This window comes from Phyllostomus hastatus, unplaced genomic scaffold (assembly GCF_019186645.2).
Source record: "Phyllostomus hastatus isolate PE091 unplaced genomic scaffold, TTU_PhHast_1.1 phas_scaffold_216, whole genome shotgun sequence".
Lineage (NCBI taxonomy): Eukaryota > Metazoa > Chordata > Mammalia > Chiroptera > Phyllostomidae > Phyllostomus > Phyllostomus hastatus.
In genome coordinates, this window is record NW_025334018.1 from 21288250 (window position 1) to 21300251 (window position 12002).

The window sequence follows — 12002 nt, forward strand, 5'->3', positions numbered from 1 at the left end:
AGACACACAGAACAGACTGACAGTCCCCAGAGGGGCGGGGGCGGAGGGGACTGGGCGGAAAGGGGGACGGCGTTAAGGAATACAGATGGGTGGGTGCAGAACAGTCACGGGGATGTAAAGCACAGCTTAGGGGATGTTGTCAATTATACTGTGGTAACTGCGCACGGTGCCAGGCGGGGACTGGAAGTATTGGGGGGGTCACTCTGTAAAGCACGTGACTGTCTCACTACTACGCCGTGCACCTGCAACTCTGACAGAATAACACTCAATGTAAACTGAAATCATGAAATAAAACTTAAGGAAGAAAATTTAGCTTCATCCAAATTATCACAAAACTCAAATTAATAAATACTACCTCTATAGCCCTGTAACAAAGTAAAATAACCATAGATTTGCCTAAAATAACATTATCTATTGTTATAAAACATGATCTAAGCCAAGCCTTACCAAATATTTGTGTTTTTTAAAATTTTTTAATTTACTTATTTTTAGATAGAGGGAAGAGGAGGCAGAAGGCGAGGGAGAGAAACACGAATGTGAGAGAGAAAGCTTGATCGCTTGCCTCTCACACACACCTTGACCGGGGACCAAACCTGCAACCCAGGCCTGTGCCCTGACCCGGAATCAAACCGACGGCCTTATGCTTTGCGGGACGACACCCGACCCAGGGACCGACCGCATGCCCAGGAAAGGCATGGAGCTCGTCGGGACCCACATGTTTCTTTCCAAACCAGGAATCTCCACAGCAGAGCAACAGTTGGGGTGCTCCCCCTTCCTCCCACTACTGTGCGCATCTGGAAGTGCCTTTCAGACAGCACCATGGTAACCGCATCTCTCCCAACAAGCGGGAAGCCAGAGCCGCGCCTGGAAGTCCTTTAAGCACTTTAGTGCTGCCTCCGACGACCTTGGGCACAGGTGACATCGCTCGTATTTGAAGAAACACTGAAGCCCAAATATGCAAATGTCTCCCCAGGAAGCCAACCTCACTGCAAAAGAAACTGCCGTGTAAAAACAATGGGCTGTGCCCCAAATGAGGGCAACGGAACGTTTTGGGAATTGTTTTTCACCACCTACCCCTAAGGTTCAGATCAGTAATGAAACCTTCCGGGAGCCGCATATTTAACATTGTGAAATCAGTCGTGAAAGAAATTAGAGCTGATGTTTTAGAGGGGAGGAACATCTATTGTTCTTGCAACAGTTCAAAATTACTCAAAATTTGTTTTTGGAAAGGTCCAATTGAGCTTCTAAGAATCCCCTGCCTATGAATACGTTTAGAAATAGCCATAACTAAAAATACGGGGTTTGTATTTTTTAAAATATTGCTTTTACATCTCTCCCAAGAACCAAAGTAACAAATGTGCATTTGTAAATACTGCAAATAACGAAACGACTGCCCGGCGTGAACACCAAATCCCGGACTCATTAGCTGCACACGCCACCTTGTGGTCATTTCTGTATTGTTTGTCCTCCATCTCTAACTCAAGCTCCGCTAGGAGAGAAGGAGCCTCGGATTTCGTTTACTCCACTTCCCGTTTTTGCAGATGGGAAAGCGGAGACTCCACGAGTTCTAGGGCGATCAGAATCTTCTGAGCAAGAATTCATCCATGAGTCAAATTTTGGATGCGTCTCTTTTGTGCGCAGACGTTTTCTGTGTCATATCACTGGTTTTGACTAATAACAAGCCAATTACATGAAGTTGGTCCACTTGGGCACCAGATGCTTCAAACATCGAGCGTGCCCGTGCTTGGTTAGCCAGACCACCCCCCCCTCCCCAAAAACCGAAATGAGCACATTTGCATTTGGGTTACTGGACAATGACGGAGTCACAGCCCTGATGGTGGGTTGCTTTGTTTGAAGGCAGCTCATGTGTTTTCCAATTTTGTTTCTCAAAAGAGTCGTGAGGGCCGTGCGTGGAGGGGAGAAGGGGGAGGTAAGGTAACGAAAGGGGTATCGCCCCCTCTGTTTGATGGGTCAGGAGGCTGCGCACAGAGCAGACCTGGGGAAGATTTTGTAATGAGCCAGAGGCAGGCGCCCGACTTGATTTATGTTTGTTTGTTTGTTTGTTTGTTTTTATTGAGAAACCTATCTTCTTTCTTCAAGATCTTATATCTCTTAAAATTCTCCAGATTTTAGTCCCTTTTTATTTATATTTGCCTAAATCTCTTAATGCACACTTTCACTCTCCTTGGTGGGAAAAACACGAGTGAAATAAAATTGCAGTGTGGTAGTTCTGTTTTCTGTTTCCTTGGCACGGTTTCCATCAGGAATTCATGGTGTGTGCTTTATCAGCGCTCCTGAGTCCCTCTTCCTCCGCCTTTCCAGGGCCCGGCCTGGCCTCTCGCGGCCCCGAGTCACAGGTGCAGTCACGGGGGGCGGTCACGTCTGCTTGCTGTCCGCTTCCCTCCTGTGTTTAGAACTGGCCGTTCCTCTCCGTCAACGTCCCTTTGAGAGTCCGTGACTCTGAAAATCACCACGACCTTTCCCGTCATTTTTTTAAAAACTGTTTTATGAAATTCTGGGACTAGGACCGAGAATAGGCAGCATTTACCTCCCACTTGGAAAGGGTACCTCCCTCCAGAACAGCTCCCCTGGGCTGGGCGGCACTAAGCCCAGGAACGCTGATCCCCCCCTTCTCCTTTTAATTCACACAGACTAGCGCCAAGGCCGGCATTGATCTGATTCCCAGTGCTTTTAAGAATGAATGCAGTTTCAGAGAGTAATCTAAACTCCACCCACGGAGTCTCTGTAATCACCATCTGCAGAGATGAGTCCCTTGAAGTCACTGCGTGGGGCCATCTTTACTCGGACCAGGGTGTCTGAAATACTCACAAAATTTACAAAACGGTCCCACGGGGGTAGTGTGCCAGTAAAGTTAAAGCTAGTGATTCCTTCGCTAGAGTTTCTCCATTCCCCAACAAGGAACATATTTCTAAGTGGACACAACTGTTCTTGAAGGGTGTCTGGGACAGTCAGTGCCCATCCGTTACTTGCTCCTAGAATGACTGCTACAATTACTAGCTTTTAAAAAAAATTTCTCTAATTTTTACGTGGTCCATAAGTACTGTATTTTTCAGACTGTAAGACGTACTTTCCCCCCAAATTTGGGAGGAAAAGGGGGGGTGCATCTTATAGTCTGAATTCAGCTTTACACTTACATTGGTGAAATATCATGTTATTTATGTTATTAAATACTTTACCACATTTTTTTGCTTCAAAAATTTTTTCCCTGTTTTTCTCCTCTAAAACCTAGGTGTATCTTATGGGCTGAAAAATATGGTGGCTTGACTTGGAGTTTAGGAAAAGAAGCTGGATTATTCACTTGGTTACATGGGGCACCCCGATCATGACGTCTCTGTTCATTTACTTTCCAGAAAGCAGCGCCCACTCTAATTGTGTCCCCGCTTCCCAGAATGCCCTGCAGATACGTATATTTATATTGTTCCATAGTGATGACACCCTTTCTACTAAGACTGTACATTTTGAATACATTAATTTAAATATTCTTCCATTAAAACTTTAATTCTCTGTAAAGCCGTATTGATCAAGTGAAAAATCTACGTACTCCTTCTTCTTCCCTAATAAACTGCAGCTTCCTAATGACAAGATCTAAGTTTGAATTTGGATGCTCCGCAGTGCTCAGCGCAGGGTTTTGACGCCAATGGAACTTTACGTGAGTGATCTTACACGAGGCACCTGACATCTGAAACGGGACTAAGAGCATCCGAATGGAGTGGCCTCTGACCTGGCGATGCGACCACACCCGCTCGTGTTGGCACAGTGGGAAAGGGCCACGCGGACTTTCAGTAATATTCGGACCATAGTGCATTGCTTTCCTGTACCTTTACTTGAATGTGCCACTCTAGGAGGAAAGGCTATGGGTACACCATACATTTCTTTGTCAGTGTCCTTAGCTCTGTTCCGGCCATTCTTGCCTGTTCTTAGCATGCCCGCGTGGATTTCATAACGAGAAAAATGAGCCTATGAGAAAAGGACCTCCATCCACTGACTAGTCGAAGATAAATGGTGCAAAGGAATAAATGCCATCGCTTTAAGCAGTGTATTCACCTAACAACACACTGCTGTACTTGGCGAAAACTCACACTATGTGTTCTTTTCAGGATTCTGATATTAAAATCAAACTTTCAAAGGGTATATCTTCTCAATCTGTAATATACTTATGCTCTGACATCTCTTCATGGCCATCATCTCCATCATCATCATCATGACCACCATCATCACCATCACCAGCATCATCATCACCATCACCAGCATCAATAAGCAGAGCAGGCACTCTTCTGTTCCTGCCGGGGCACAACTAGAAATGTCCCTGCACCCGACCAGACAGGTCACGTTTTGTGGTTTTAGTGTCCCTTCGTATCCTAGCAGGAAATCACTGTCTTTGGTTATTTGGGCACTAATAGACTTTGAAATGATTCCGTCATGTTCAATTGGATTTGGAGTTTTATTGTTTTGCTCTTCTCATTTTCAGAAAAATACCGAATAAAATTATTCTTAATTACTGGTCATACAAGACAAAATGGGAATAACCTCATTTTATAAAATTTCTATTTTATATTTGGTGTCAACTGTCTCCAATTAAATCCACATGTATAAGCACATTTCCATCTGATAACAACTGCCTTCTGAAACAGACCTCTGTCTCATATTTATAATCTGACTTTCCTCTATCACTTTGATATTTAAATTTAAAGTTGTAAACCAGCTGTGACCATTTAACTTCATAAAAGCAAGTCCAAAGGCAAATGTTTATACTGTATTTCATCTATCACACTAGAAACAACCCCCTTGGGGGTTTATCTTTGCAAATGTTGATGAAAACAAGAAATATATCCATAAGAATGTGATGGCATTTACAAAGGGGATGGAAAGATGGCGGAACACCTCACTTCCTGTGTGACTTCCTGTGTGACCGAGGTGCTCTGAAGTTAGCCCATCACAGCACCTCGAGACTGAACCACGAACACAGCACAGTCTGGGGGCTCATCGGGAAGCCTTGACTGCGGGGCTCCAATCCCCCGATCATGCGTGGACCCATTTGCCAAGCACTTAGAAGTCACTCACTCAGAAAAAAAAACACAACAAAACAAATAACCAGAGCTGTGGTGTCCTCTGAGGTTACAGTAAGGAAAACCAACGATCCCTGCAAATTCACGCATCCAAGAGGAAGTGTGCCTGGCGTGTGCATATATCCAGGAACACTTAGGAATATAATTCACTTGCGGGAAAGCGTAAAAGCATAACACACTGATACCAAATGCTGTGAAGAACAATATTTGCGACGTGGCAACATGGCACGTGAGGCTAATGTGACTGTTTCTGAGAAAATAGTCATTTTGTGGAAGCAGAATTCGGTCTATGAGAATGACAGAAGTGTGTATTTATGTGAGAGGGGTGATCAAAACCAAATACTTCTGTGGGAGTTCTACAGAGTGGCTGTGGGCAGTTTCTCCAAAAATAAAGAAAGTCCTGACTTAGAACAATTGTACAGATCTTACCATTTAAAGGAAAACACAGTAGGTGCATTTTTCATGTGATTTTATACCCTAAAGCACTTCTTGTTTTATCATTGTAATCAACGATAAGATATTCCATGCTCTAATTTTCAAGGCCTTTTCTTAGGAATGCTTTCAGTTGGTTGTCCACTAGCTACTCTGTCAAGAAGTACAATCTTTTAGTCTATAGCACCTTTGAACTGGCAAGCACTATAGACGATAAAGCCTAAAACAGTTTTCCTGATGTGTCGGTTTCCTGTATCCATTAATGCAGCCGGAGATAAGGTGAAAGATGTATGTGCTTCTAGAACATGTCTAGAACATGCTGGATGAAGAAAGCGTTAGGATAAAATTCATTTAGAATAATCACTATTTTGGGGATCTGTTAGTTTTTCAACTAATAATCATTTGAAACGCCAAAGGGTGACTCAGTTCTTTCCATCACTGAAACAAGTAAGTAACTGAACTCAACTCAACTAAAAAAAGAACAGCACGCTCCTTCCCCGACAGTTGGAACAGCCACGGAAGGTCGGGCAGGCAGGAACTCGAGGGGCGGGACATGGACGGACTTCTGCTCCTGTAACTGCTGTTTCTGCCCTCACTTTGCGGACCCTGCACTGTCCAAGGAAGGGAGGGACAAGGGAAGGAAGGTGGGAGAATCATCAGGAAGCCTTACCAAGTCCTTGTGAGGAACACAAATCCTTCCAGAACAAGACACTGAGGGGGAAGCAACCAGCCACGTGGTGGCACAGTCCCTCTCCCGTGGAGCTCGAGGCCCCGGGGGCTTGTGTGGGAGAAGAAAGAAAACGAGTCACCCGTACCCTCGTTTCAGTGGGTGGGCTCAGCATCGCTGGCTGCATTACCCGGCAAGACCTGTGGCACCGAGCCGCCAAGAGGCTCTTGAATGTGACACTTGTTTCCTTAATACTCTTCCAACACAGGACAGATAGAGAGTGCAAGAGGAGATAACTTTGCAGATGCATCAGGGGATATACCCCAACCACTCGTCACCTGTTCGTAATACTGGACGTTCCGCTCGGCCATGTCTGAGAACGCAGACTTGATGTCATTCCGCATATTTTGTCTCCACCTTTCCCAGTCCGCTTTCAGCGCGTTATTGGCGCACTCCACCTTATCTTCGAGTTTTCCGATCTCCTCCGTGAGCTGAATCAGACACAGAGAGGGACAAATTGATCGACAGGTTCTGGCCACTAAGCGAAGTCACTGAATCGAGGCTGAACAATATATCAAAACAGCTTGAGAATGTATATTTTTTGTAGAGTCACCAGAATGTACTGCGCACGAACTGGTCAGAGTCGGAAGAACACTGGGTCCGGCCAGAGACGCTGACTGGTCTGGAGGCGGCCCCCAGTGAGCGCCTGCCCCTGGCTAACTCCCACCAACCTTGGGCTGCAGCTTCCCTTGTTATAAAGCAAAGGAAACTGAACTAAAAGTTCTCTAAAAATTCTTCTGCCCTCACACTCTCATTACCACTACCGTTTGTGGCGATAACGTTTATGTTAAAGGGCATGGTCTCATTTGCTGCACCTTCCCATCCCTGGCCCTCAGTTTTCCATGCTTTTTGCAGAACACTCAACTAACTGGCGTCTCAGGACTTCTGTAAAGACGACCGCACCCAACTGGAAGGCCAAAGGGATCCACCTGTCAAATTTCACTCAAATAGTGGGTAACGGAGGCGGGTTTTTATCTCAAGATGCAGGCAGCTTTCCCGCACCCCTCCAACACGCCCGGTGGGACATGTCTGCCCCCTTACACCTCGCCCTGTGAGATGTGATCCATCGACGTGCTGTTTGATATTTGGCATATTTACATTTATATACATGCTTATACACTTGTACATATTTTACATCACTTATACATATTCACAGAGTCAGCATATATTTATTAAGTGCTTTTCTAGGACAGAATACAGGCGGGTGGCCTCATCAGCACGTATTGGGTTTTAGACACATTGTATATTAGACTAATCCCAGTTCAAGTCCCACTTCTGGCTGTCACAAGGCCTGTGACATCGGGTAAGACTCCTCGCAGGAGCCCTCGTTTCCTCACATGTAAAGTGAACAGGTACAAAGATCACTATCTATCACATAGGAGTTTTTGTAAAATTGCATGCTATAATGAACATTAGTTGATTTGCACAGTGCCTGACAATGTCTACGAAATTGTATCTCTTATCACACCTCCATCTCTGCCACCATCACCACCGTCGTCCCCGCCAGCATCACCACCGCGATCACCGCCTCCTCCTTCACCAGCTCCACCCTCATCACCAGTCGGCGAAACGGAAGCGGATTCCCCATCTCCCCCCAGTACTTCGGTCTCTGGCACGCGCTGCCCCTCCGCCAGGGTCTAGCTCTTAAGTCAATTTCTAGTACTGTGTTTTAACCTCTTCTCACCAAGTGTGGAAACTGATGTATATGTTTTAAGTATATTTGATCAATTCTCGCCCTCTTTGTGGTTATAGCGGAGTATTTTTTCTTGCTTTGATTGCTTCATCATTATCTCAGCTGGCAGAGAAGACATGAAGCATTTTCCCCACATGGATCGGCTCTCCGTGATTTCAATTTAGGAAGCTCTGCTAATAAGCACAAAAAAACCCAACTCTGTCTTCCCTGACAATACAGAAAGGCGTAATATTATTAGGTGTCCGTTCCGTCTGTTGGCCTCAATGTCAGCAAGTTCTCTGGGGCTGGAACTGTGCTTCCCGAGGGCGCCGCCCAGCCCGGCCTTTGAACACACGCCCTCAATAAAAGTTAACCGAGGCGGGAAGGAAGGCGACTTAGGACCTGGCGGGCCAAAGGTGCCTCTGCAACCATCCACACGGCAGGTGCCAGGGACTGCACAGGGAGGAGACGTCACCCCTGGCCTTCACTGGAAAACAGCGCGCAGAAGAGGCTGCCGAAAAGGCTGCAAGCTCCAGCCATGCCTTTCGCAGACTCTGGAGGCTCTTGGGCCCTCTGTTGGTGGAGACAGAAGGAGCAAGCAACCTTTTTTATTCCCCGTGCAATGCAATACCAGAGTAAGTAATAAAAGGTTGTAAGCGAGTGAAAAAACGGTCTATATTTACCAGCAAGGCTAGTGGGTCACTTTTGGCCTCCGTTGTTCTGTATGGCCAGAAATCAGCCACGCTGTTAAGTGAAGACCATTAATACCAGCGCGCGGACAAACAAAACAGCATCCCTCTCTGATGGCGAGTGCCTACAGGGGTACCAGGAAGAGCAGCTGGAGTAATGACTGCTCGGGAAGCCACACATTATTTCATTTCATTTCATCTGCATAACAATGCCGAGAATTTGGTAGCATTATCTTCCTCCAACAAGCTGGGACCCCAGGAGGAAGGACTGAAAGAGATCACACAGCTCCCAGTGGCCGGACACAGACTCAGCCCCAGTCTGCCTGAGCGGAGGCGGACCCCCTCTCCACGCTGACCGCGCAGAGCCGGTGGCCCCCCGGGTTGAGCGGGTTCAGCCCTGACCTCAGGGAGACTGCGGTCTGTGGGAACACGGATAGGCAGAGATAAAGCGAACCCCAAGGCTGCCGTGCAGAGCAGAATGTGATTTGTGTCCTAATGCGGGGGAAAATGGAGCGTCTCCACGCTTCAGGAGGAGGGTTCATTCCGGCTGCGGTGGGGGAGGCCGTGGCTGTGAGTTCAGTAGGCAGGGACTGGGGGCGGGGGTGGCGAGGCGACGCCTGCATGGGGGCCTGGTGTAAAGGGACCTACAGACGCGGAATGCCAAGGCGGGTGTCAGAGCGTGGGGAAGAGGCTAGGGGGCTGGAGGTGGGTGGGGAGGCCCGAGATGCAGCCGGGGGTGGGGGTGGGGATGGGGATGGGGGGGCTGGCGGACCCCCCGGAAGTGGGCATGAGCCTGAGCAGGGCGTGGAGTGTGCAGGCAACGGGAAGACACGACAAGTTGGCCACCAGGGCAGAGCTGTGCCCGTGTTAGCTGTCCCCGGGTCTGAGACAGGCAGGGGTGGTGAGCAGGCAGGAGAGCGGGAAGGACACCGGTCACCCGAAGTGGAACTCTGGAGCCACAGGGAACAGCGGCAGAGAGGGTCTGCTTCACTCCCGCTCACTCACCCGCCCCCCACTCAGCAGCCCCCGCCCTGCGGTCCGTCCGGGAGCCCGCCCGCAAGGACCCACGGTGAAGGGGAGAGATGAAGAAGCAGCCGAAGAAAAGGCGCTTTAGGTCACGTGTGACGCAACTGGCAAGTGGCAGTCCTGGAAGCACGCTTACTTGGGAGTTTCTGAAGAGCTGCAGGTGGCCCGCGACAGCTGCTACCTAGAGTGTGACTAGGGGGCCGCTGTGAGTAGGGGACCGGCAGAAGGTGAGGAAAGAGGGGGACGGCTGGCAGGTCCTAAAGGGTTTCCACCGAGAGTATCTGGACTGAATGGGAGCAAGTGCAGTGGAGACACTGGAGATGCTGGGCTCCTGAGAGGAGGGGGTTGGAGTGCTGGGAGGCAGGATCACTGGGCTTCGGCACGGACCGTGGGTGGGCGCTGGGCGCAAGGCTGCTTGCTGACCAGCTATCCTGGAGGAGGGGTGCGGGGCAGGGAGTGGAGGCCTGAAGGCAGCAGCCGGAGCCCCGCTGGGTGAGGTGCACCCCCAGGGAAGGTGCAAAATGTGCTCATTTACACCCAGAGCACCACACAATTTTTGGAGGTCAGCAGGAGTCAAGATCTCGAGTAAGCTTTGACACCTCCAAAGTGACCTGCTGTGGCGGCGTGGGCGGTGGCATCATCTAACCAGATACACACGAGCACAGCTGAGCATCGGAAATGATGAAGGGTTAGGGCTCTTTGTCGGAGGCAGAGAAGTCGAACCGTAAGGCCACCGCCCAGAGAAGGTTCTCTGCCCCTCAGAGCAGGGGCTGGGTGACTCCAACCAGCGAGAGCGACACAGTGCTTCCTTATCAGGTTCCTAACTCAGTGTTTTCATGCTTCAACTGCCCTGGAATTCCTTCTAGGGCAAAAGGAAATGGATGTGGCTGCTTTGAAAACTTACAAGACTCGCTCCTACAAAATGTCAGTTGCCCATGGTATCAGGAAGTTGTTTGTGGCTCCTTCTCTTTAAGGAATTCATCGTCACACACCCTTCTAGGTCAGTGACCTTAGGGCCTGGCTCTGAAGTCCTTGGTCAACAGGGTGACCTCATGCAAGTCCAGTTCCTGGGAGGGGGACGTTTGCTCACCCTTCCAGGGGTGCAGAGAAAAGAAAAGAATCTATTGCACAGGATCATTTTGAATGATGCGTTTGAAGCACGGGTAGCACAGGTTAGGCCAGAGGGACACTCTATAAAGTAATTACGGAAGGGTAGGGTCTCATCCACATCCTGACGCAGGACAGGCGCAGCGCCCGCTCACTCACCTGTCCTACATCAGGGAGTCCCCACTGAGGACCTGCGTGAAACAGGAGGACCAGGCCCACGGAAACAAAGGGACACGCCATCGTAGCTAAGAAAGCTCCCCAATGCTCCCCACAGGACTCGGAGTTGGTGGCCAGGCTGGACAACGTGGCCAGGCCAGCAAGTCCACGCAAGGCTGCCCCGTCATGTCCATTTCCAAGTCAGGGTCAAAGCCAAACGGCCAAGAAAACACCTCCAGTCTAAGGGAGCGGGTTGCCAAGTCATGTTGCTCAGTGTCCCCACTGGAATCCAAGCAATGTCAGTGTCTTGCTGTTTATGGAATTATAGAACCCTAACACTGCAAAGGTACTTCGGGGTACACTTCCTAGTAACGGAAACACCTGTCCGGTTGGGTTTTTCTTTTTAAGGCCACAATATTCCAAACATTCTCTTAGGCCTTTAGTCTTTCTTACTTACCGGAGATTAGTGATTAGGTTTCAGAAAAGACATTAGTCCATTCAACAGTGATTTGTGGGGCCCGTCCTACGTGCCAGGCGCCGTGGGAGGCACTGTCCCGCTCTGGGAAATATTTTCCTTCTTTTCCCATTTAATTTGTGTAAAATCCTCACTTGAGGATATGCTTACTAATTTGAAAGAGAGAGGAAGGGGGAGAGAGAGACATCATCGATGTGAAGGAGAAACACTGACCTACTGCATCCCATATGTGCCCTGACCAGGAATCGAACCCGCAGACTTTTGGCGTAGGGGATGATGCGCCAACCAGCTGAGCCACCAGGCCAGGGCCCCATTCCATTTTTCACATACTGATTTCGTAGAAGCAAATCTTAACATCAGGGAGTCCTCTCAATTCTGACACTGTTTCCTGATGAGACCGTGCTGTGCGTTTCTCAGCCTGGGATTCCTACATGCCCGTGAACGCCCAGCGATGGTTTAGACCGCCCACGTGATGATGAACTAGAGCGCCTTCTCGTCACAGATACTTTGCAGAAAGCACACAAAATATTTTTAAATTGACACAAACTCAAATACATTCATATGAAACTTGAAACTTTGAGCTCACACCAACCACTAATGGGGCTCCCTCAGACCGCTGGGGTACATGTTC

The 12002-nt window shown here is 48.6% G+C and overlaps 1 protein-coding gene across 1 annotated transcript in view; it reads right to left on the bottom strand.

Moving 5' to 3' along the window:
• Positions 1-12002, bottom strand: part of SNX7 (sorting nexin 7) — a 62944-nt gene that overhangs the window by 5685 nt on the left and 45257 nt on the right. The window contains exon 8 of the mRNA XM_045816798.1: positions 6525-6677. Within this exon, the coding sequence (XP_045672754.1) occupies positions 6525-6677 (153 nt within the window). The remainder of the gene's footprint in view (positions 1-6524; positions 6678-12002) is intronic.